The sequence below is a fragment of the Prosopis cineraria genome, unplaced genomic scaffold, assembly GCF_029017545.1.
Source record: "Prosopis cineraria cultivar Desert tree isolate PC_DT_omini unplaced genomic scaffold, ASM2901754v1 PC2, whole genome shotgun sequence".
NCBI lineage: Eukaryota > Viridiplantae > Streptophyta > Magnoliopsida > Fabales > Fabaceae > Prosopis > Prosopis cineraria.
In genome coordinates, this window is record NW_026555333.1 from 21,780 (window position 1) to 49,140 (window position 27,361).

The 27,361-nt window shown below is 33.2% G+C and overlaps 2 protein-coding genes, 2 long non-coding RNA genes and 1 other non-coding gene across 5 annotated transcripts; 4 read left to right on the forward strand and 1 right to left on the reverse strand.

Moving 5' to 3' along the window:
- Positions 1-6,281: 6,281 nt before the first annotated feature.
- On the reverse strand, positions 6,282-7,448 carry LOC129303914 (uncharacterized). The gene is made up of 2 exons (XM_054943496.1): positions 6,984-7,448; positions 6,282-6,907 (listed from the first exon to the last, which is right to left on the reverse strand). The coding sequence occupies exons 1-2, from the start codon at positions 7,360-7,362 to the stop codon at positions 6,399-6,401; spliced, it is 888 nt and encodes a 295-aa protein (XP_054799471.1). The 5' UTR covers positions 7,363-7,448; the 3' UTR covers positions 6,282-6,398.
- A 587-nt stretch (positions 7,449-8,035) lies between these two features.
- On the forward strand, positions 8,036-9,099 carry LOC129300150 (uncharacterized). The gene is made up of 2 exons (XR_008590714.1): positions 8,036-8,439; positions 8,743-9,099. It is a non-coding gene; the product is annotated as an uncharacterized LOC129300150 (long non-coding RNA).
- LOC129304308 (small nucleolar RNA Z101) lies at positions 8,605-8,697 on the forward strand. Its single transcript, XR_008591674.1, has one exon. It is a non-coding gene; the product is annotated as a small nucleolar RNA Z101 (small nucleolar RNA).
- A 2,894-nt stretch (positions 9,100-11,993) lies between the features above and the next one.
- Positions 11,994-16,636, forward strand: LOC129302237 (uncharacterized). The gene is made up of 2 exons (XR_008591221.1): positions 11,994-12,357; positions 16,184-16,636. It is a non-coding gene; the product is annotated as an uncharacterized LOC129302237 (long non-coding RNA).
- Positions 16,637-23,134: 6,498 nt separating this feature from the next.
- LOC129301928 (bZIP transcription factor 60) lies at positions 23,135-26,342 on the forward strand. The gene is made up of 3 exons (XM_054940558.1): positions 23,135-23,565; positions 24,696-24,919; positions 25,989-26,342. Exons 1-3 carry the CDS (start codon positions 23,213-23,215, stop codon positions 26,243-26,245), a joined length of 834 nt encoding a protein of 277 aa, XP_054796533.1. The 5' UTR covers positions 23,135-23,212; the 3' UTR covers positions 26,246-26,342.
- Positions 26,343-27,361: the final 1,019 nt, after the last annotated feature.

Here is a 27,361-nt window from a genome sequence, read left to right on the forward strand (position 1 = left end):
TGAAATAGAGTTGGTTCACTTGAACATGAAAAAATGAGAATATCTGAAGAGTTAGAGTATGTGCCAGTCGAAAGTTAGCCTGGCTGCCAACCATTGGAATCGAAAAGTATTCATTGTTCCATTATTGTAGAGGTACTGTCTAACCTGTTTTTATAGGGATTCGAACTTAAATAGTCTCCATCGGTTCATGAGGAGGCTATATTAGAGGTACAACATCCTATAGTCGTTAGTATTAGAAAAAATTGTGCCTTACAAGTGTAATAGTCTTGGTCAGGCAACTCCTCATGAGTGAAAGGCTTAAGTGGTTCAAGTTTATGGACGTAACACTAAATAGCCATCAGTTTCATGTTGGAGATATCAAAAAGGTATAAGGAAGATATCAATTATGCATATCATATCCTAGCCAAATGGTTGTTATTATTATGTTCTGGTACAATTTTAATAGGAGCACTTAGTTGTTAATATTATGACTCCATATGTGCTTTGATGTTTATCATTGATATGAACTGATATATGCTTTTGTCGGATCACATGATTATTAGTATTATGATCGTAGCAATATTTTGAAAAGCAAATCATCTTGTGAAAATAGTTAATTGTCATTTGCATCTTGATAATTAATTAACATGCATTTGCATAAGCTAAATTTGTAATGTCCACCTTGACATTACCAGAACACAACACACAATACCGTCATGATAATCAAGATTAAGCAAATATAGGTTATCATAACAAATAAGCGTTTTAAAATTAAACATTTAAAAGTTGGGATCCCAATTTGAGCTCAAATAATAGTTTAAAACATATCTAAAGAAATGATGGAAGCATGGCAAGTGAAAATATCACAAACAAACATCAAATGAGGGTAAATTGGACAAGATCTAAAGTGCACCGTCCATTATGGAGCATGTGTCATCCATCGCGATGTATATTACTATGTAATGCATCACAACACACCTCTACTGTCATAACAGCAATTTGTTCACATGACAACACTTTAGAACTAACTTTCATAGTGCACATTTTCCATCTAACATTTAATTCGAACAATTCAAATGTTCACGTGTAGCTTTTTAAGCCATCTAACTATTGACACTAGGTCTATAATAAAATGCTTCACCATTTAGAAGTTGGACACCCGAATGTAAAAAGACACTTTTTCACTTTAAAACATACCTAAAAGTGTTCAAAACCACCAACCAAGTGCCAATAACCTTAGAATCACTTGGACTAACTCAAACAAACCATAATACATCTAATTAAATCAACAAATGCACATATATATACCTCAAACACCACATGGCTACCAATACTCCAATTCCACATAAATCAAGGGGCAAGGGCATAATTCAATATAACCATACTATAGCCATCCATACACATTCAGTTACCATAATAATGATGCTTGTACTAATATTTTGACCTCATACAATAATTTCCATCACACATACAATAACCTAGGCCAAAATACACTAAAATAACATCATATCATCATGCAAGTGCCTTAAAATAATATATGTCTTAAAGTTGGTGCGCGCGCACGCGCACATCCTATTACATAATTACTGAAAAAGAAAGTACTATATAAGAGACCTCTCCTAATTCTTGGTAGTATCCCCCTTTCCTTTACCCCTGTTGGAGCTTTTACCTATAAAAATATAACTATAAGGGTAAGACAATGTCTTAGTAACCAAATAATCTAATATATCTACAAATATGCTAGAACAATACGTGAGCATGTAAAGTAATAAGCAAACAAGTTATTTGAATACTTACCATACATCATTAATTCACATGCTCATATATATATATATAGTCCATTGAGCATGATCTATAGGTTAGTAAGAGCTTTTAGCACTTAAAATGAACATTGGACACCCAAGTTGTGCAGTAATGTTATAAAGAAGTAAGATTAGAAATGAGTATCAAACTTTTTATTGAAAAGTGATTTGAATATAAAACTAGTGTCATTGGCTAAAGTTCGAAGAAAGCTTTCCATAAATACTTAAAGCACCTTAATCGGATATCGAATAGAGAAACAAGACTCGTCGAAAGTTTGCCCCATATTATAATTTGAAAGCAAAATTACTATCATAATCATGCAATGCACTATGGTGCATGGCACAAAGACAAGTATGTGTGGTGTGTTTGCAATATGCCATGGTGTATCTATGTTTTATATGCTGAATTGATGTCCTTCTAATCTTTCCTTTATCACAAATAGGTATCACATACTTCCTTAAATTTGTTCTACTCTAATTGTTTAATTATAAAAGTATTTTGGAGTGTTTTGAGCTTTGAAAACCTAGGATCTCATTATGTGCTTTTTAAAAACTTGGTAATTCTCTTGGGTTATTCCTATGATTACATTTGGTTTGGGGTTTTTTGACACCTTTAGCCATGTTTTGAAATGAAAAAAATGTCAGTTTGCACCTAAATGTCTAATTTATAAATGGCTATGTAAATTGTTGTGAAAATAATGCCAATTGTTAGATGGCTAATTGCTCAAATTGAAAGTTGAATGGCAAAATGGCATGTTCCAAAAGTTGGTTTCGCAGCGAGGGGTTTCCCCCTCTGTGTTATCCATTGTGACAGATGACAGTGTCGTGATTGATGGAACATATTAGACTATGTCCAACTTACCCTCATTTGATGTATGTTTGTGATAATTTCTTTTGTTATACTTCCATGTCTCTTATATATATATATTTTAAACTATTGTTTGAGCTCAAACACTCTCTCAAAAGGGTTTTCTCATGATTCCAAATTTTATTACTTTTGAATTTAAATGCCTATTTATTATAATAACCTAATGTAAAGGTTTACTTAATTCTGATTATCATGGTAGTGTTGTATGGTGCGTTTTGGTAATGTCAAAGCAAAAATTACATAAACTGCTCAATTTTCCTAATGAGAATCTGACAATAAGGCAAATTCAACAATTATTGGGTATAGTTAATTATATTTAAAACTTTATTCCATATGTGGCTAATTATATTAGCAAATTGTCAAAATTGCTAAAAAAAAGAATCTACCCCCTTAAGTATAGAACAAATAAAAGTAGTTCACTACTTGAAGAAATTATCCAATGTCCACCATCGCTCAAGATTACAAACAAAGGATAGAGAATCTTGCAAACTAATGCAAATAAAGAGTTTTAAGGAGTTGTGCTTATTGAAGAAGTAGATGGCAAAAGACAGTATTGTGGGCATGAAAATAGAGAATACAAAGAATTAAAGAAGCAATATCATGTTGCATATAAAAAAGTCTTATCTTTCAAAAAAAAAAGGTAGAAAATTTTATCTTCTACCTCAATTCGTACCAGTTTATGGTGAAAATAGATAACACGTCATTCTTAAAAATGTTAGACCAAAAAAAGAAAATACTTCTAGATTGCCACTTGCTTTGATAGAAAGATTGATTTTCATGGTATAAGTTTAAAGTCTGCCATATTAAAAGACATCAAAATACCATTATTGATTACCACTCAAGACTAGTGCAAAAGCACATACATCTTATCACCTCATCCAAACTAACCCAACTACTTTGCCTTCTATCCATTGCCCAAAAGGCTACTAAAGCCACTTATAAAATTGTTTTAGTGGCCTTTTGAGCAAAAACCTTAGCTGAAATTCACCTATTAACTATACCTCCTCCTTAAAAAAAACAAAGATCCACCCAAAGTCTTAATATTTTAATATCCAAGCCCTATATATAGGCATTCCCTTTGTTTGAGATCCTATACCAAATGCAGCAATATGGTGTACTTAGGCACTCTTGTCTCTTTATGCTTATGCTTTTACCCTTCAACATTTACAAGTTCACCACCACTTATGTGATTCCAGAAATGAAGCTTCTTCTCTTTGGACTTCCCTTCTGAATGGTTTTCACCTATACCTCAGTGAAGGAAAGAACTTTATCATGTGATTGAAGATCATAATCTACAGAAGGTTCCATCAAGAAAATAAAAAGTTTAATATTTCTTCATAGTCCATCGACCCTACAATATTGAAAAAAAAATTGTGCTTAAAAAAGGCAGCTCTGATAAATGGCCCATTTATGAAAAAAAGTCATAGGGAGTCTAAGGAGGTTCTTGTGTGAACTTAATAACTATCCAGGAGATCATCTGGAATTGAAATGCACCTCTCTTAGTCTTATTCCTAATCAATTTTTGTACCAAAAGAGCCTCATATGCCTAAGATTGATATCCTTAATGATTGGATGGCGTAGCTTACCCTAAGCTCTACACAAAATCAATCATCAAATTCACGAGTCCCATATTACTCAAATACCGATACTATAAAAACCATCCTACCAAATTCCCAAGATTCATACAAATTAGAGACACAATATTATGAGGATTATCCATATAATTGTATTCAAAAGGCACTTGATGAAGTACTTGAAGAGTATGAATCAAAAGATGCTGATTACCAACTCAAGAGAGCCATCAAGAAAGAGTAAAAGAGAGTTTCTAATTGTCAACTTATCATGAGCCCATCTACAAATAAATGGTAGCTACAAAGTAGAAGCTGGCATGGGTTAAATACATGTGAATGCATGGCATTTGTTCTTATGTGTATTGAAAATTGGAGTTTTATTCCTTATGTATTTTGGCTTTATGTTCTTGTATAAATTGAGTCTTATTTTATAATGTGTATGTAAGGAGTCTTGAAAATAGAACTTTGTCTTATCAAATTTGTATCGTAAGTTGTACTTTGTCTTGGAGGAGGGAAAGAGGTCTATAAATCCTTCACTTCAACATTCAAGAACAAGCTTGTAAGATGTCTCTAGTATTTAGAGATTGTTATCCAAACTTGACCCTGGCTCAGTGTATATTAAGAAATTAATCTTTAGTGTTTAATGGTAAATAATTCTAACGTGGCCCTAGCTCAGTTCATTAGCAAGTGAGGCTTTATCTGGATTATAATCTTCAACACGGTAAGTTTAATCTTTTTGAGTTTACAATATAAATTGAGGCCTTATTTTGGATTATAATATCTAAATATGACAAGCTTAATCTCTCCGAGTTTAATTTGAGATTCTCAATAATGATAGAAAAATATTCCCAAAATAAGCAAATGATAATTAGATATTATGAAATGTAATAATTATTGTCTATTATTCTTTTAGGACTTAGCTATCGATTAGTTTTAATATAAAAATATTTTTTAACCTTCTAGAAAATAAAAGAAAAATAGTCATGGAACTTGTAGTTTCTTATTCCATCCAATTCATTTTTTCATAAAAAAAATTAATCATTTTTCAAAAGAAAGTAGTAACTAATTTTTACTGATTAGACTTCACTAATAAAAGAAAATTGTTCAAAGCACTTTATAATTTGTTATTCTATTCTAGTTATTTCTGTAAAAAGTGTAGTTATTTTCCAAAATAAAGTAATAACTAATTTTTTTTCTTTTTGGACTTCCCTGTTAAAACAAATTGCACAAAACAATATGTAATTTGCAATGTTGTTGTAGTCATTTTTCAAAGAATAGTAACTAATCTTTAATTATTGGACTTTACTAATAAATTTTAAAATAGGAACAAATACGTCATTTTACAAAAAAAGTCAGGCAAGTCTCTAGGGACTATAAAGTAATTATGATATTTTGTGGTATCTAATTATCATTAACATATTTCAAGAGTTTGTTTTAATCATTTTCTTTTTTTTAATAAATTAAAATTTAGATAAGTTAGATTTCAAAAACTCACATGTCTAGAACAGGCCTCTAGGCTCATCAAATGGTTATAATTTTAAATTGTAATAGAACTAGATATGTGGGAATTATTAATTTATCAAAATATAAATAACAATAACAATATTAAAATTTTTAATATTACAAAATTATTTCATTTATTCTTGAGAATGAACACGGTTAGGAAGACTGAAGAATACACTCCGTAATATTGTACATTAACTTTACACGCACATCATGCCAACCATTTATTAAAAAAAATAGATACAATTTCTTAAATCACATCACTATTACAATTTTTGTATATAAATATTCAATAAAACACTGTACCTCCAAACTATTATGAAAAAATAAAATTATTTCACATAAATAAAACTAACATACTTTTAACATGCCATTAAATTATAAAGTCATTGACAAATAAAATAATATTTAAAAAGCGGTATTTAATTTCTCAATCCATGACTTTAAAACATCATAAAAGATAACGTGGGGGCACTTTAGAGGGGAGGAGCTGGGCACCAATAATGAAGCGCCCGCCTCGCCCCCCTCTCTTCCCAATGTTAAATATTTGATATCTAATTTAAAACTTCTAAAACATTAATTTCAGGGACATGCAATATATATCAATCATAATAATGATGGAAAGTGGGAGGAAGCAAGATTTGCTGGGGATAGGTTGTTGTTGGGAAGGGAAAATTAAGAGTGAGAAGATGAAGTTGGATGAGCAGAAGGAAGAGGAGGTTTGCCTCGGGAGACATTCTGGACGAGGACTTCCCCCATGCCCTCGCCAAGACCCTCAATCAAGCCTCCGATGAACTCGACGACGACCTGTGAAGCAAGGCGGGCCGCTGTGCCCAGCACACTGCTCTTCTCCGGGCCCTTGATTCCATTGGCTTGCAGACCGTTCATCATATTTTTGGCGCACACAGCATGCAAATGATAATCGCACACGGTGCAGTGGTACACTCGCCCCGATCTTCTCCTCCTGCACTCGCCGCACACAAAACCACCTCCGGAGTCGCCGTTTGAGCCGGCGGCTGCAGGTAGGAGTTTTAAGGTGTGAGGATGGCCCGAGAACTCGATTTCCGTGGAGAGCATGGCACAGCAGGGATGCATCATAAACCCACACGCACTGCATGTGAACGCATAACCCTTGCTCTGTTTCCCACACACATCGCATTTCGATTTCGTGATTCCGCCTTTCACTGAATATGATGATGATGAATAAGATAAAATGAATTGACACAGGGAATTAATTGATTCAGTTAGCTCGCTTCCTACCTGGTTTTGAATGGAACAAGATGAGATGGTGGGAGTGGAAGGGGTGGGCCTTGAGGACGGGAGGAGCCAGGGCACAGAAGTCATGCACCTGAAAATCACATTGTTGACAAGCGAACCTCTTGCCCGATCCGTACTCCTTGCAGCCTGCGCATGTATACAGCTCAGGCTGCTCCAGCTGCACCAGAGGGTGCTGTGGGTGACTGAAGCTCACTATTTCTTCCCCAAATATTGCTTCCGGGGATGTCGGGAATTCCACCCTCCCTCCTGCCTTTCTCGCCACCAAATACTCGCCCGCTCCTGCTGCTGCTGCTGATTTCTTCACCACCAATGTTGTTGTCTTCTTCATTGCTGCCTTTTCGCTCTTCCTGCCACTTGACATCTCTCTCCCTCTTTCGTTCCTGCACCAAATTGCCTAACATTGATGCCCAATATATTAGGCTACAAACTACCCTGTGCCAAGACCCATCCATCCAAATTCAGATTCTCATATTGCCTTTCTTTTATCTTTTTCTTTATATAATGATTTACGTTATGCCCCTTGAAAACCCAGCATGGGAATAATTAGGTAGGACCCCATATTTAGTTTTGATACTCAATCATTTCAAATAACAGCCAATGATGGAGTTGGAAGAAATAAAAAGAGAGATGCTGTTGCCACCAAAGTCAAGGTTTCTTTTGTGTGCAGGGTTTTACATTTTTCATGCACCTAGCGCATGAGAATTCTAATATACAATTTAAAGAGCCTTAACGCACAAAGTAAGGAAAGATTAGTTTTGAAACAAATATCAAACATTTTTTATTGCATTAAAGGATAAAAATATTCTGAAACATTTTCGTAAGAGGCACCCAATATTTTAAATTTTTTATTAGAGTAATATTACTTCAGAACTTTAAAAAATAGTGTAATATTATCCTATCATTAGTGTTGCCTACAAGTTGACTGTTATTTGACACATGGCAGCCACTTGGGTTTTCAAAAAATAAAAAAAAAATCCTTTTTATCTTCTTACTCTTTTGCGTGGCAGTCAGAGCATGTGTGCGTTTGATGCTTTTATCTGTTGGGTGATGGAGGCGCTATGGTGGACGGTGGAGGGTTACCAGAGCTAGTTCCGACTTACTCGTCTTGGCACTCTCTAGCTTTCCCTCTTGATTCTCACGAAGGTGAGCTAGACTTGCTTGGCCACGCCGGCGTCCTCAAGCTGTTCTTCTTCCTTCGCCAACGACACTCTAGCGGCACTTGTACCTAGGATGATGGCAACGGATTGGTGGAAATGATCGCGACTCTGAAACAAGAGGGTCAGAGTAGAAGCCGCCATGATCAACTACAGCCTGGAGACAGTTCAAATATGAGCTTGCATGTGGCTTTCCCAAATTGGTAACCTGGGGTGGACTATGAGGCCTTACCTTACGGTTGGTGAGCCACTGGTGCTTCTTTTTTGAAGCATTGAGAGAGAAGGTAATAGCAATGGCCATTGTCAATCTCATCTCGTATTTTCTTCGCATTCGAAGTTGGTCACTTGAGAAACACACACACAATCATCTCATCTCAGCCCCCCCATGTTACTGCATTTTAGTTTTAGTTTTGAGCGTTAGGTTTGAACGTTGTTGTTTTCAATTTCTCCGTGGCCGTGTGATGAATCTATCCTTTTAAATAGGTAATTTGCATTTGAAATTTTCTTTGATGCTTTATCACCTTAGAGAACTGATACCCACGTGTTCTTTATCACTGATATAAATTTTCTTTTTCCTTTCTTTTGAGCATGGGAGAAAGACAAAGGCAGAGAATGAAGGGGAGAAGGAGGGAGAGAGGTGAGCGAGCCTGCATGGTGGGAAAGCTGGAGGTAGTAGAAGCAATAGTTTGGAAGAAGAAGATTAATGGAAGTTGTAGTGCTGGCAATAATATGAATCATAGAAAGAGGAAGAAGGAAAGAAAGAAAGACGGCTGTGCGTCAGAGATAGAACGAAGAAAGAATTTTTTTTATCTTTTAAAAATCCATATGGCTGACACGTGTCAAGTAACGGTCAACTCACAATCAACACCGACAATGGGATAATATTACATATTTTTTTAAAATTTTAATGTGATATTGTTCTAACAAAAAAAATTAAAAAATCAGACGTTCCTTATAAAAAATTTTAAGGTATTTTTAGCTTTTAAATTTTTTAATTTAGATAATAAATATTAACAAATTAAAGTGTCAAAATGATTGATCAAAGTTAGATAAACCAAATTATTCCTCTCTAAATCCCAAAAAAATAATAACATCTTAACATTAGCAATATCTTGATTATGCAAAAATATCATTATTTCACATCATAAAATATTAAGATTTATAAATTCATAATTCAAGTCATACAATACGCATGAAATTATATAAATATAAAAGTATTTTATTGTTAAAAAGATATAATTTAAAAATAGTAACGCACCTACATAATTTAAATCATATTATTATCTAAAATCTAAATTAGATCAAACAATTATTTTTATCAAAGAAATTATTGTCTAAAATTAAACAAACCAAACTTTATTTAAAAAAATTAAACAAACCATGTTATTATGTAAAGCTTTTTGTTCTAAAAAAAATTAAATGAGCTGGCCTTCAACTTTGAAGAGTGAGCCCATTCAAGCTCTAAACTCAAATAAGATTAACCTTTATAAATTTGTGTACTCTTTTGAAATTTTAAAATTCAAGCCTAATCTTATAAATCACTAGGGCCCGTTTCTTGGCTCTATAGAAGATGTGGAAGTGCATTTCATTTTTTTAATAATCAATAAATATAGAGTCTTCCTTTTTTGAACCAAAAAAAATAGTCTTCTTTTCCCAGAAATTTCATTTTTGGTGAGTTGGCGAGCAAATATTTTGCAAAAGCTATGTAATGGATGCACCTTTTTTTTTTCAATCCTTGGCTAAGGGTCACTGATGCCCAATTATTTGTTTGTGTTTTGCAAGCGATTCCCGTTGCATATTTTGCTTTATCCTACTTTAACGCCAAGAAATACACAAATCATACTTCAAAAAGGAAAAGAAAGATATTCCCTTTATCTTCAATCTGCAAGACTTCTGGCTCCGCTTACATTCCCTTTTCCAATTTCCACTGTAAACTGCTGTCACTTTTCGACCGTTACTTGGCCAACAATTAAAAGTATAAAACTAATGGATAAGGAGATATTTGCTAATCATCATACGCTGATACGTAACGCCCTCCTCTCTAGTCTTCGCGAGGAAATCTCTATCCATCGGTTTTCTACAGATTTCTGCATGTCATCTTTATCCTGCCATGCCAACAAGACGCAAGTGAGTTGAGTCAATCATGCGATACAAAGGATCAGAAACGACGAGATAGCATGCAAGTTTTTGTTGATTGTGCTAAGCTATCAATTTTCTTACAATATTTGATTGTGATCAGGCTAAAATGATTAAATATATGACTAGACATTATATTTTAATATAAATTAAGTATTTATTATATGACTTTACTATAATATTTTAATTTGAAATAAAAATATACAATTCCGAATTTTAAGCAAGAGTACAATTTTATTTTAATTTTTTAAAAAATTTAATTTTTTGATCCTTTAATTTTTAGCTCATGTAAAATTTAGTCTCTCAAGTATAAATTGTTGCCCTTAAATTATTAACTTGCATGAAACTTCAATCCCTAATTTTTCTGCGGCTAATGACGTTTATCCTTGTCCTCCATGAATTATTGCCACGTCAAATTTTATACCTATGCAAGTGCCGCATCTTATAATCAATCCATAAAAAACAAAATTAAACAAACCTTTTAACCGTTCATCTTTTGGCGTCTTCTCCTCCATTTCCTCGCATCTTCTCCATCGTCGTTGTGTTGTTCAGATTTCCAAAATCCCACCACGGTATGCTCATGAAGATTCTGGGAACGCTCCCATGTGGTGACAAATTGATTATATGTGTTGTGAATTAATGTGGATATGAACCTAACGTTAATTGCTATCTTTTCTTCAACTTTATGGAAGGAAAGTGAAAGGAGCCCTGTTTGATGTACCCCAAGCACTCATGGCACTAATGACATGGCACTCATGGCAGGGACGTTTGGAGATGGCGTGCCAACTTAAAAGAAAACCCTAGGTATAAAAAGAAGAGGTTTAAGGAATCCAACATGCTAAAAGATCAACTACAATACATTAAAGGCTTAATGACAAGAACTCAAATTAAAATCATAAAACAAGCTTTGTTTTATTTCATGTAAGAGATTAAAAAACTACAAACCACTTGGAACACCCATCAAGCTTAAAGAAAGTATGAAGCAAGCCTTGTTTTGTTTCATGCAAGAGGTTTAAAAATTATAAACCACTTGAAACACCCGTCAAGCTCAAAGGAGAGCTCTTAGGCGTGTTCAATGTCTTAGAGAACATAGTTTGAGTGATCAAAACTTTAACCCATTTAACGAAAGACTCAAGAAAGTGTATAAACCAAGCATTGAAGGCGTCATCTCCTAACATCATGAAAATTATATACAATTTGATTTTGAAGAATAAGATGTGTGATTTTGCTTAGATTGAAGATCCCTTGATTGCTTCAAATGATTTCTATTTTTGCAAGACTTTAACTTGATTCCTTTTTTTTTTATGATCAAAGATATTAATTTTTTATTTTCTTTTGATCTTAGTTTTTTTATTTTGAATCTAATCGAAGATTAAATTCGATTATCTTATTTTTTAATAATGTAATCCCATACGTGTTTTCCAAATTTTTTAGCTACAATTTTATTATTATTTTTTATAAATTAAAATATACTTTTAATCTTTTAATTTTAAAAGAAATTTTAATTTAATTTTTGATTTTATAAAGCAACCTTTGGTTCTGTAAATTTAACGCAAATGATGACTGTAACGGTGGTTGTGCAATTTTATAGGCTGACAAAGCATACTTTTTGAAAATAATTTTTTTACATTTAAAAATAAAAAAATTCTAAACCACACGCGTGGCGGCTTCTCCGTATATGTCTTTTGCTTTCCCAAACAAACGCCATGACCATCAATTCTCCTTCTCTTCGACGACAATGGCTGCTCTGTTCATCATCTCATCCTCCCATTCCCCCTTCTTTTCCTACAACAGCTAGCGTCTCCTTTTCGAAATCCATTCTGCGAATCATCAAGCTTCTTCTTCGACTTACTCTATACCAACTCTGATTTTAAAATGTTCGAAGGGCTTCTATCGATGGCAGCATGAGAAGGATTCTGTCAGTGGTGGTTAGACAGATAGGCTGCTTTCTTGGAAATCTTCAGTTATAAGAGCAAACAAAAGGAGAAGATGCGTTGGTTTCTTGGACGCGATGTGGAGGAAGCTTCCTACAGTCACCATTTTCGGAGTTGAAGCTTGAGAGTGAGGTGAGGTTTTTTGTTCAATTGAGCCAAGGCTTTGAAATTATTTGTTGGTTGTGTGTAGGAAATTGTGTCATTGGTGTTAATGTTCTTTCGAATCTGATTTTTGTTATTGGGAATGTCTTGATATCTTTGGGATTTTGCAATTATGGGTTCTTTCATTCTTATTTTTCTTTAGCATGGTCGATCGTAGATATTTGAAGCAATAGTGAAAGGGTCATCAAACTTCGGCTTGATGAAGTTCCGCCACCAGTATTCAATGCTATCAATTAGCATTATGATGGGCGAATCAAACTGACTTGAGTGCTTAGTCGAGAAAGGATTTCACAAAAATTTAATAAAGATGCCAGGATACTCGTAGTCCATTTTTAGTAATCTGCAAGTTATAATTCTATTATTATTATTTTTTTTTTTGCTAAAAATTATAAACTTGTTTGATGTTTGCTAACTATGTGCAAAGCGATTGCAGGTAGCATAATTCCTTACTTTCCCAGAATTGATGCTATAACGCCTTGCTTGTATAACAGCATTTGAATTAATATAGAAATGCCATTGTTCTTGAGAGTTGAATCATCATTATCTTACTATTTTTTACTTGTAGAGATGCATATTTAACTCAAAAGAATTGGGGCTACAACAGCACTTGAATTTAGAGCAAGTGGAATTCACTATTCTTTTGCTCCTTGTGTTGCACTAAGGCATCATAATTAAACTATATAATTCATATTATATGATCATGCTAATAAACCACACATTGTATAGGTTAGTATTGTAGCAATGCCTGAAATAGTGAACACTTCGCGGCATTATATGACCTATGATGCATTTCTATTGCACTTGGTCATCATTGTTTTGCATAGTCACAATCACTATTTTTTATTGGTGACTAGTGGCATTTAAATCAATATGAGTAACTAAGAGATATGTATGTCATTTACCGTATTTATTTCACCATTCCCATTGGAATGCTTCTGTATAAATGTTAGGTAGAATCATGTCTCACTTGAATGAACAGGTTTGTAAAGAAAACTAAAGTGTAAATGGAAAGTAAATCCAAAGTTAAACATGATCTTCTTTAGAAACAAAAGCATAAAAATCAAATGCTTTAGCTTGGTTGTAGCCTTTGGTTGACTTGATGCTGTATCAATTGGATGGCTTGGTGTTGTTGCTTCCATTATGGCACATTTGACCAAGATCTTTGTATAGTAGGCTGACTTAAAGTCTCCTACATTAAAACATTTAGGTAAGTCATATACGTTTTATACATTATTATAATTTGTAATGCAATTTAAAAAAAAAAATTAAATACCTGTCTCATCTGCGCATTTAGCCAAGTTGTTGATTCATGAGTTGATGGTTCACATGATACCCCCTGCATAAAAGTTTATGTTGCTATTAAAGAAATGTTCATAATTAATCAAAATTTATAAAATTGACTTAATAGATTTCACCTCACTTGACTGCATACTTGTTTGTGTGCTCATTGAGGTACTCAATATGCTACGTTGAGTAATGCTTTCATTGGTTTGAATGCTATGACTTTCATTGTGGCTTGAATCCTTACAACTTCTGTTGTTGTGGCCGTTAGTGCCACAAATTGAACATTTTATTGTAAAACCAGTTCTTCTCATTTTAGATTTTCCTTTCTTTTCTTCATTTGGATCCTTTTTTCTTGCTTTTCATGGTCCACCGATAGGCTTTCTTTGTGGAGGTGGAAGTATGTCTAGATATTCTGTTGCTGGCCGTAAGTTGGTCTGTAATAAAAGTATAGCATTTGCACTTGTTTGTTCCACAAAGGTCTTCAATTAAATTAGATAGAAACCAATTTTTGAATCTTTGGTCTCTGCCTGTACAACAGCAATAGCAATGGGGAGCATCTGATCATCAAGATCTCTCCCGACTGCGGCCAATAATTGTCCTCTATATGGCCCCTTAAGAAAGCAGCCATCCAACCCAATAATTGGTCTACATGTTTAGGAAGCATGTTTCTAGATGGAACTTGAGTGTCAAGCTCTACATCATAGTCAGGTGGCTTATTCACTGTTAACAACACTGTAGAGCCAAGATTAGAACTGTTTAGCTCATGATAATAATCATACGTCCTTCAAAATTGTTCTTGGAAACACCCATGGAGGTTATTTAATGCTTCTTTCTTTGCTCTTGAAGTGACTGCCTTTGAAATATTTACATTCCACTTTCTCTTAAATCTCTCAATTATATCTTTCAATTTACACTTGGGATTGTCTTTCACAATTTTGTGAATGCTCCTACTCAGCCATTTGGATTTTAACAATTTATTATTCGCCTCCCTACTACATGTATGGTTGTCATTGATCATCCTAAATTGCCATGTCTCTTCTCCCTTTAACTTAGCACAATATGCCTTCCAATTACAATTTGGCTTGCACCTTACTCTAATTCTTTCCTTGTCATTTTTAATAAACTTAAAGCCCTTTACATGCATGCACAACATATGATTCATACTATGGCTTCTTTAAAATCCTCACCGGCGTTGTAAAGGGTTCTCACCTCCCACCTGTATTCACTCATATTGTTTTAGCAACTTATGCATTGGAAACCTATCATTAATAAGTCTATCTCCTTCCTTATTTTCATCTCCAACTTCTTCCTCGTCTTCAAGGCCCTCCACACCGTCTCTCTCACACTCTTCATATGAATTTTCTCTACATTTTATATTGACCTTGCCAATGTTACTTAGATAATATTCATCACCTTCATCCACATCTTCTCCACTATCATTGAAGTCAATATTCAAGGCACTATCTTCATCAAAGCTGTTCCCCATCTTTTATGCAAGCTTTTGAATCTACACTTAAGTCCAAACTATTTTAGAATGCAAGAATTAAAAAATTTACAATGATGAACAAGTTTTGATTATGTGTAAATTTGAAGAATAATCCATTGATTTTGTCGTTGACTTTTTTGCCATTTGTTGATAATTGCATGTAAAAAGTTCCTCTTCTTTTGTGCAGTTACTCTTTCCTACCTATGATCATTAACTTGTATTGGTAATAATGTCAATGTGGAAAGGAAGCATATTAAATATAAAAATAGGTGTTGATAAATTCAGCATCTCTATCAGATATCATGTTAATTTTCATGTTCTATGGAGATATAATTGGATATGAGAGTGACGCTTGTGTTGTATGTGGAAAGCGTGTGGAAATGGTGCACGAGATGTATGTGTGGTGTGGCAAAGATAGATGCATGTGACCCTATTTTGTGTAAATCTAAGAAATATTGATCTAAAGTATTAACTATGATCGGCTAGTGGAACTTAGAAGTGCATGAGCATTCACATAGCTAGAAGTGGGAGTTCACCTTGTAAAGATGTATAGACCATGGTCTTGGTGTGTGTGTGATGCTTATTGCCTTATGAGTACCATAGCCGGGGTGCATGGTTGGGCTATTCCCCAACACTTTGTGAGTGGCTGGTAAGGGGAGTATTCTACGGCTCGCCAATTGGTTAGGAAAAAATTGTAGTCCATTAATGGTAAAGAGGTATTGGCCCTACCTCTTCCACTGATGGTGAGCTTGAACCAACTAAAGAGGCCCTGTATAAAACCTATAGGTTTGATTGGAAGATTTGGAGGTTTGTGGAAATTATTAGTGTACCATGTTCATACATTGATATTTGTGATCTGCATCATTAATGTGATTGTATTCACGCTTACATATGAACTTAATATGTGTTTGAAATCTTTGTGTTAATGCTACTCTATCCTTTATTTATAATTTTGTCTGTTAATTGGTATTTGAGTTTATATAGTTATTGGGACTTTTGTCTCACCTCGTTACTTCATATCTACAGGTTTTGAGGATTCAAAAGGGCCAAGAAAGGAAGTACAAGAAGAGTAGTCTTGCTTATTATAGTTGTTCTGTTACTCGGGATATGAATGTATATTTGTTAATAGTGTTGAAAGTTGCCAATTAGAATGCATATATGGATATGCATTCCTTTAGAGACTTGCTCGTACTATCTTTTGTTACATCTTCGCCCTTTTTATAGTGTATGTTTTAGAATGGATAGGTTTAAATGTTATTTCAAGTAAGTGTGTAATTTTATTATTTTGATGGAAAGTGCTTCTTGATATATGTTGAGCTGTGGTTTCTAGCTTGTGGTGCCTAAGTTATAAGTACCTATGTAAAGTTGGAAGTATTTGTTGATAGGCAAGGTTCGATCTTGGTAAAGGTCATGACTTGTCTTACTAAAGAAATGTATTTACTAAAGAAATGTATGTACTTATGTGATTTGTGTGGGTTAGTTCATATAAGTTTACCTACATGAAAAGTTGCATTGAGTAGCCAAATTAGGCATGTAATGTTTCATATATGATTTTGTGTGATAAGTATTTTTAGTTTTTTTGGATTTGGTTTAAGGTCCAAAGTAGTTTAACGAGGCAGGAGATTGAATTTTAACATTTGGAGTGCTAAATTTTGAAAGAAAAACACTTTTTTGCACTCAAGTGGTTTAAATTGAGTTTGGACAATTGGATCATGCTCGAATTTACTTCATTAGTTAGCTTGTTTTTTAAACTTTGTGTGGTCATTTGAATTATTATGATCGGATGTCGTTTGTAAAAATGACACACATTGAAAGTTTATGTTAAATTAGTTATCATAACGGTAAAACTTGGCATGTGCACCACAGTGCATGTCATAAAGTGTGATCTGGTGGCTCTATATCATATGATGCAGCTCATTGCTTTTTTTTGAGAAAAATGTCTATTTAGCCTTTTTTCAAGGCTATGGTATTTGTATGTTTATAGATGCTTTCATTAAGATTGAAACTTATATTTGTGTGATTCTAATTCAAAGATGAGATCTTACATTTTCAAAGCTACTTTTAAAGGTTTTGTGATTGTTTATTCTAGCATTGTGTTATGTGTAAATGAAGTTCATAGTTCATTTGTTGGACTTTACACCCATCACTATTTACAGCAGCATCTCATTGTTCCCTTTTTCTTTTTGTTTTTGCAATGCAAATTCTTCATTGCTTATGCTGGGATTCATCTCTCACCTTGTTTATAGTTCATATTGCTTAGGTCTCTACAACTTTCTTTTCTTCTTCGTTCATCCTCGATAAACTTTGTAATGTTCCCCTTCCTAACATTACTAAACTTTAACACATACTACACATAAATAATTAGAGTCCTTTCATCCTCTAAATTATCATAACCACAAATATTAAAATATAGAAATTAATTCTTAAAAGTAGGGATCTTTAAAATTTTTTAAAATCATTCAAACAACTTAAAAATAAATATTTATGCACAACAAAAGCATTTGAATTGCATAAATACTATAATTGATAACATAGGGACAAAATTGAAATTTTAGGCAAAGTGAATCATATGTTGAAACATGTGCATTATGCGCCGCAATGCATATATCAATTTCTGCTATCAAAAATAGCTCAACTGATATAAGCTTTTAACGTGCAATGTTTTTTCATACGATATTTGATTGGAGTGATTCAAATACTTACACGTGGCTTATTTCTAACTAATAACATAAGTTTCACTTCAATCTGATATGTCATTTAAAAATTGAATATCTGAATGCAAAAAGACTATTTAATGACATTTTCACCCATCTGCACATCCCAAATTCAAAGTATATGTCATTAGCCATTTTTAAAGCTTTAATCATATCCAATAAGACATTGCCCACCTTATTGACCAGATATATCCTCAATAGTATCATCATATGCAATTTTGGTTAGTTAACCACCTCCTTACACGGTAAGGCCTTTTGCACACTTATGTGCAAATGCATATTCACTTGACCAAAGATTGATATAAACATTTCAAAACACACAATCATTCACTTGCATTAGCGCGCGCGCGCGCACAGTTTTGCCCTTTATAACACAATAAGGCTATCTTTTTTACTATTAAACACATTATCACATCTTCATAAATTTACATAAATCACATACACATGGCCAAATTTCTTACCATCAAACACATTATCACATCTTTATAAATTTACATAAATCACATACATATGGCCAAATTTCTTATCGTCAAACACATTATCATATCTTAAGGCTAAGATACACACACTCACACAAGCACATCAAACACCATATATGCATGTATTACTATAACAACTTATAAATATATTTGTTTACAACATTACTAATTCATTACATAAAACTTAGGGCTTCTAGTGGTCTCGCTACTCCTGGCCCAACTCTTTTCCCCAGCTGCTACTAGTCTTAAGACCTATAAAATGTTAATCACAAGGTGAGATAAACATCTCAGTAACTAACATAATTTAAAACTACTTATTAACATGAATAACCATAAATAAGTAATTATAACTTTATCTTTCTTAATTTCAATGTGTGTGTGTGTGTAATATATATCCATTTTCACCAAATCATTTTATCACACATATGATCATCATAATCCATCCATCCTCTAAACATCTCTAACTGAACTTATAGGCGACTTTGACTATCCCTCAAGAGATTAGTCATCACTTAATCTTTCGTAGGTAAACCAATTGGACAATGAATTCCCTCTATTACGAATAATTGGGGTGTCATTAACCCCTAATTGCACCCTTACGAGACAGAGAATTGCCAGATTGCCTAGATTTTTCATGGTATAGTCCTTTAATAATTTGCTACACTATGAATCCCTTAGTGTTGGCTCATCCATATAGATTTCACATGTTTTTCTTCCACCATGAAGTATACACTTTCATAAGTACATACACATGAATATAGGTTTTAGGCTTTTAGCATAAAACTTTCAAACCATAAATGTGCAAAATATAGTTACCCATTTCACTTCACATGAAGTTTTTAAATTCACATTCATTTTTCATATTAATATTATACTAGTCCAAAATAATAGTTGAATAAGCTTTTGCAATCACACAACCATCCAAACACGTAAATAATAAGCTTGTTACCTCAACCCATTTGTCACAAAAAGGGTTACCATCGTCAAAACTTAGCTCCACAAGTGTAGACTAGTGTATCAATGCTTGATCACTATTCAATCTGCAAGATTAAACATTTAAATATCAATTTCTCATTCTAATTAACCCTTTTAGCATAATTTTGGGTACCTATTATACTCAAAATTTCACTTTAACATCATCAACTCTTCCAACACACTCTATTCATGCCATTTATCATCTGAACACTTAAATAAACTCAAATCTTTACCCACATTGTTCCAAAACTCCTAATTTCACTTAGAGTTTGTCTAGACCTTAACAAAAAATTTTAAATCACTATAAAATCTATAAATCAAGGTTTAAAAGCTTGATTTAACTTTTCAAGACTTTAACTAAGGCAATGGGTTTGGTTACAATCCAAGGAAACACAAAATCAAGTTTCATATTACCTCAAACACTTAGAAATTTCGCATGATGGGAGAGGGAGAGATATATGAAGCTTATCTAAGAATGAATCTTGCCCAAAATGCCTCCAAATAGCTCCCAAGATCAAGTTCCAGTAGCCACAAGCTCTTCCTCCTTTACCTCTTGCATTTTCCTTCTTTTCTCCTTCCAAAATTAAATGCAACTCGAGTTAGATTTAACCCGAAGGCACAAGGCGTGTGTGTCACGCACATGATACAACAAATGCCACATGCCATTTTGGTTACCCACTCGAGCCCGATTAACCCATACACCATTTTAGCTCATTTCTCAAGTTGTTCCAAGGTTCAAAAACTTTATTAATATTCTAAAAATATTATTAGTTCATAAATCACTTATTTTGACCAAATTACTCTTTCAAACACTTATAGATTTCAAAATTGAATACTTAGGATGTTACATCTTACGTCACAAATTATAAGATACTTTTAAATAAAATCTTACATACCAATAAAAGTTCATTAAATACATTTTATAATCTTATATTTTTAAAATAAAAATATAAAATTTTAAAAATGCCTTTCATTTAATACTTCATTGATGAAATAATATTAAAAAGAGAGAGTATATGAGAAAGGTAATATTAAAAAAGTATCATTAATAAAATCTTATTTTTATCAAAATATTTTATATCCTGAGACGCTAAATCTTTTCTAAAAGTGTTCTATAATTTGGGACAGAGGGAGTATTTTATTAGGAGTGAGATTCAGTTAAAAATGTTTTATATTTTTAAACAAAAAGAGTATTTGCTATGACATATTGAGATTTTAGATTAGACAATATAAGCTTTTATAAAAAGTATCTTGAATTTGAGAGAAAGTATTAGGATATATTATTTATGAAGATTTATTTTATTTAAATTTAAAAATATTTATATTAATTAAATATTATGATGATATTATTCACTGATGAGTCAACAGATTAAAATTAATTATCATCCAAACATCTTTTGATAGATTCCAAACTGATAGCAAGGTCAATTGTATAACTAATCCAAATCACGTAACTATATGTGACCTTGTTGGCAGAACAACCAAAGTCAAAGGCCATGCGTATCAAGCTAGTGTGATTTGATAATAATTAACTTTCATTAAATTAATTTTTATTAAATAAATTTTTAACAAATAAACTTTTATGAAAGTAAAAATCAAACACACTTTAAATTATTCATTTTCTTTTTTTTTCTTGGACACCTTAATTTTTTTAGTCAAATCAAATTTACTTTTCGAGCTTTATTTTTTTTTTTGGAGAATTCAGGAGCAAATTTATTTATAATAAATCTCATAAAATTTAAAAATCATAATCAAGTTTCTTAATATTTGAGTATAATTTAAAATTAAAATATCAAGATAAAATTACCCTTATTTATTAAGTTGCAATGGCGAAGATGTCCCTCTTCGTCAATTAAACCTTATGCATGCGTTGTTCGTTGACATTGACTGATGGTACTTTGTTCGGAACAATAACAAATTTTGATGGTTGATAATGATAGCTAATTGCAATGGTTTAAAATTGGCAGGCGGTGAGTGCTAGAGGTAGTTGGCAACGGTGGTTGATGTTGAGAACCTAGCTTCTCTTTGCTACTCCTCTGTTGAGAGCTGGGGCTTGGGAGAAACCTGGATCGTCCAAATGTTCCAAATAAACTTACACGGTCCAATTTAATACTGATTTTATTATAATTTTTATTTAATTATCTGGATATATTTTGTAAAGTAGTATAGATTTAATGTTAATTTTTATTTTAATAAATATAATTTTTAAAATAAATAGAATATTCTCAAATGCATTTTCTATAAAATATTTTTAAAAAAGTACAAGTTAAAAGGTTTAAATCCAAGAGTAAATCTTAATAGTCATTTATAAAAATTATGACAAGATTTTAATATTAAATTTAAACCATTCAAATTAAATTTAGATAGTGCAAATTAGTGATCAAGTAAATTTATTAAAAATTTTATAAGTTATATAAAATAAGAAATTAAAAGTGTTTAAGAAATGAGAGAAGTTGATCTTAATGTTGATGTGTGATAGCAAGCCATACTAGTAAGAAATCACATTCGATGCTCTCATACATGAGCATGCTCATCATCCTCAAGGATGATCTAGACCATTTATTTTTCCTGAAATGATCTTTGCTATTGACTTAAAATTTATTTTTAAATATTTTTGAATTTTATTTAATAAAATAAAAATATATATAAATTATAAAAAATTATAACTATTAAATATGAACTGTTCAAAGTATATTTAGAATATTAATTAGTTAAAATTATAAATTTTTTAATATTAAATTAAACTTTTTAAATTATATTTATACTATTGAAAATACATCTGGATAGTCAATTTATAAAATTTATTAAAAATAATATTAAATTAGATCATTTAAATTAAATCTATGCAGTCAAATTGATGATAAACGGATATATTAAATATTTTTATTTTTTTAAATATTTTTATTTGAATAAATATAAAATAAAAATAAAAAGTTTAAATTTAGACTATTCAAATCTTATTACGGGTGATGAGTACCATGATATTTATCCTCTACTAAGCATAAAAAATGATTCATATTTAATATTATAATTTTTTATAACTTTTATTTTAATAAATATGATTTAAAAATAATTTTAAGTCAATGGTAGAGATCATTTTAAAAAAAAATTAATGATCCCGATCATCCCTGAGCAAGATGAGTGCTCATCAATATTGTATATAAAAAACAAAAATGAGAAATCTTCAAGAAATTTCCATTTTTGAAATCATCCAAATTTCTTTTTACATGTATTTGTAACTTGCTTCAGGATTCATCAATATTGTAAATGTCGAAACTTGGAATCTAGATGACCAAGGGGGGGATTCATTTTCTTTTGTTTAAAATTGAGGGATGAAGTTAGGAGTTTTTTCGTCTGAAGCTTGTTCTCGTAACACAGCGCCTCTTCTTCATCCTTCCAATGAAAAGTCTATTTCTTCGTACAGCTTCTTGTGTTCATTGAATGTTTTCAGTGCTTCTTTTTCTCTCTTATATACTGTTATTATTTAACTTTTATTTTATTTTTATCATTTTATTGCATATATTTGACATTCTATAAAAAAACAAAAAATGAGAATAATTTTAAAGATTATTTAAATCCAAATATTTTTAAGATATTTTTTTATTTTTAAAAATTTTAACCAATTTATAAAAACAGAACAAATTATCAATCTGGTTAATATTATAATTAAAATAAAATATGAGGCATTGCAATTTGTCTTTCCGTATGATTTGGCTGCATTTCATTGGGCGGGTGACGGGGCGTGGAGATCCACGTAGTCGAATTTCACTCCCTTACGCACGAAGACACTGCTGACTGCACCACGGCCGCTTTTAATAGCCAGACTGCTTGACCCAGCCGGATGTGGTGCCCTACTAAAATTTCGTCTCTCAGTGAAATATTTCTTCATGGATGATCTTGCATTTGTGGACGATGACTTAATCAAACAAATTGACTGGGGCAACATCTCGAACGAGAGTATGCTCTCCCCAGTTGTTGTCGATGGGCCTTTCTCCGATCCCTCCCCTGATTACATGCTCGAGATTCAGAACTTGTTGATGGATGACGACGACAACCCTGTTTCGGAATCCCCCACCGATTTTAGTACTAAAGAGTTCTGCGATAAGTTTTTGGCCGACATACTTGTCGACCAGGTCCAACAGGATCCAAAACCCTCTGGTGAACCTGCAATTGATTCTCCTTTGGACCAGGACAACGACGCGCCTGTCGTCGATGATCCTGCTATCAAAAAGCGTGCAAGGTACTGCTTGAATTTGTTTTCATGTTAGATTGACTCATTGGTACATGCGGATCACGCTACATACTTTGCCTTTACATAGGTATTGGGTGTGTCTAGATGCCTGGTACGAAATGGAATGGGGGAAATAAGGTTCCTGTCTGGTTTTTGCTTTTCATTTTTGATGATGGAGCGGAATGGTGATAGAAGAATTTGATAGTAATCCTGGAACACCATAACCTTATATTTTTTACCAGTTACAATCACCTTCTAATTACGAGAAAAATTGAAAAAAAGAATTAAGAGATTCTTGTCTATCAATGCCCCTCTTTTCCATTCCGAGCAATAAACTGTTACATTATTTGTTATTTCGTTTGTTGAAAGTGGTTTATATTGTGAATCATTTTTGTGGGGTTACATGCTTTTTATCATATTTTATTCAAACTAGAAGGAGTATTCTGTCAAGCTATACTGCTATTATCTTCATTCCTTCGTTTATTGAAAGTGGTTTATATTATTCAAGGCCTTTCGTTGCGTTTTGCATGTTGATAATGTTCTTTCTCGCGGCATCAGGTCTGATGTAATTATCGTTGGAAATGTGTGGTGGGGTGTAATTGTGAATTTGTTATAACCAATTTGCATGGAGAGTAGTGAAAATATCTTTGTCACGAAAACGACTTGTGCACTTTACACCAAAAAGAAGAAGAAGAAGAAGAAGAAGAAGAAGGTTTGTGCATGTTACATATCTTTTCCCCCAATACTTGCACTTCCACATGCTGGCACCCCCTGATTTGAATTTGGGAAGGGATTAATGTCCTTTCTACGTTTTACATTCTAGTTGCAATTTTGCTTTTCCCTCTACGTGCTCTTGGTTCAATGAGTAATCTTTTTCAACCAAGACTGGCTATCTTGTCTCATCATAATGTGTAAAAGATTAATTCAATGAAGCTCGATTCTTGATGTAGATGTGAAGAATGATTTAGGATACTTGTTAAATTTACTGATAGAACATTTTCTTCTTTTATGTTTGTTTTTCTTTACTTATCCAGTTATTCTTTGTATAAATACATCGTTGTAAACAGAATGTGAATGGAGCTTGCTTTGAGCTGGCATCCTTAGACTTCTAAGGATTGTGTTCTGCATCTGATTTTCAGGAAGATAAGAAATAGGGACGCTGCAGTAAGATCCAGGGAAAGGAAAAAGCTATATGTGAAAAATCTTGAGATGAAATCCAGGTATCTTGAGGGAGAATGCAGAAAACTGGGGTACTTACTTCAGTGCTGCTATGCTGAGAACCATGCCTTACGTCTTTATTTACGATCAAACACTGCGTTTGGTGCTTCTGTGGACAAGCTGGAGTCTGCCGTGCTCTTGTTGGGTAAGGCTTACGCATGGAATATCATTCAATATTTTTTTTAGTGTTTTACGTGAAGCATTATATTTTAAAAGTGAGGGAGATCATCGGCTGCTTTAAATTATGTGAAAGCAACTTTGCTTGATTATATTGGTTTCATGATCAGATGGCTTGTGATTTGGCCTAGCTAGTTCCTTCTGTGCTTGTGCTTGGTTTTTCTGTAGCATCTATCGGGATTATTGTTACTTTATTTTGAGCGAGGAAGCTTGTTAAGCATGTATCCTTGATAGCATGTTAAAGAATAGAAATGCAAAGTGCGCCTTATAGACTAACATAGTTCATTGAGGTTTTGTGCAGTAATACTACAAGAATGAAATATGCCACCTTTTCTTAGTCCGGCGAATATATAATTTATCTTTCTTTATCCCTCATAATAGCCAAGTAGGCACTCTGGTACCTTCACGGTGTTTTTGTTATTTATTGTCTAACATAAATTTGAATGAGACCTAAGCTTATGTTTTTGTCCCGTTTGTGGATATTGTTGGACCATTAGAAGGCATGTTGATTTTAAGTTCCAGAAATTGTATTCTAGTATTTGGTGTTTTTTTTTAGATTCTCATTCCCAACATTTTTGGTCGGGGTGGAGAGACAAGAGATCAGAATTGTTCTTCGCTTGAGCTACTTCGGATCTCTCTCTGCATCTTATGCTAGACCCAGTTACTTTTTCCTTTCTTTAAAATACAATTCAATTTCATATTTTTTAACCCACCAATACATTGATAGTGTAATAGAGTATAATTTAGTTTGGGCGGGTTTAATTTTGGTAGAATCAAAAGCACTTGTCTGCCGAATTTCAGTAGTCTTTGTGCTTACACCTGGATCTGAAAATATTTTTGGGAGGGGGCAAGCAACTTATGAAACAAGAATTACTTTTAGGGGTACAAATGTGATTGAAATGTGGACAAACAATATCCAAACGTAGGTATTTTATTGCTTGATCCTGGAGCTTTTATTCTGAGGCCATTATTTTTATGTGGAACTTGAAATTCATCATTATTGATCGTCATTTATGGATGGAATTGTCGTTTGACAGAATCCCTGCTGCTGGGTTCCCTGCTATGGTTCATGGGCATCATCTGCCAACGCAATCTCCTCCTGGTCCCCTATTTAATTGCAGAGTCGGAAGTAATGCCACTGGCAATCATGGAACAACAAGGCCTAAGAAGGGTGGCTTTTCAAGCAGTAAGGAATAATATCTTGGCTTATTTTGTGGTGCCGCTGTCGTTTGTAAGCAGCAGAAGATCCCGAGCCTGGAGAACAAAGATGAAAATGAACTTGCTTGTGTTCTAAACTTTATTTGTGATTTTCTGTCTATTCCTTAATCGAACTCTGTTAAATATACCTTGGTATTTTAAAATGATAGCTCATATAATATAAATTAGAGCCACCCCGCTTACTTAGACAAGTTCTTAACGATGAAAACAGACATAAGTTTCTGACTATAAGTTACATGCAAAACTACGTGGAATTTTGTCCCTTCACAATTCACATTAGAAGGAAATTAAGGCCTTGTCCTGGTTCACATGAATTTGAAAGAAGGAAAGGAAAGAGAGCGGAAGAGACCATTATCCTAGGTTTGGTTGACAGATGAATTTTAATTCTTGGGAAACAATTTTCAGGTGAGAGAATGGAATTTGGATACACAAGCTAACCCCGGGAAAAAAAAATTCCTTGGGAAATAGTTTTTATCCCCAATTTGTCCTTATAAAAATAGTGCAAACCCAAAGCTACCCTCCTGGCATAATCCTTTTCTGATCTCCATTTCTCCATCTCCTCTATTTCTTTGACCTCGGTGACCAACCTCCTCCCTCCATCACTATCTTTGTTAACCACTACCGCCCATCACGATCTTTGTTGACCTCCGCTGTTCACAACCTAACTGCGCCAACGAATGACAAATAGACTGAAGAGCATCACCAATGAGCAGCTGTGATGTAAAGCGAGGACGTCTGCGATCGAAGATGAACTGTGACTGAAGACGAGGGTGACCGTTGTCAAGCCCATCTTCAATGACAAGAATGATGTGGTGATTGAGCAACTGAAGTGGGTTATTATATCCAGGGAGAGTGATGATCTCGTGCTTCATTTTAATTCCTTCAAAAAGACGAAAATTGAGGTCCGGATTGTTAGATATGCGATGAGTTTGTGAAACATGGGATGAGTTTGATTGTCAACAGAGGTGGAAGATCCCTCGGTGGTCATTTTTGGATCTAGCTTAGGTTAGAGAAGCCATGAACATCGACTTGCCATGTTCTTTTTCTTCTTTTCTTTTTACAGCTATGGTTTTATTGATTGTTGTTACATCATTTTACATTGTGGGTTGATTGTGAGCTTAATTCTAGTCGTTTGATTTTACAGTATTCTAATTGATTATGGGTTTGCATCGCTGATGAATGATGGGTGAGA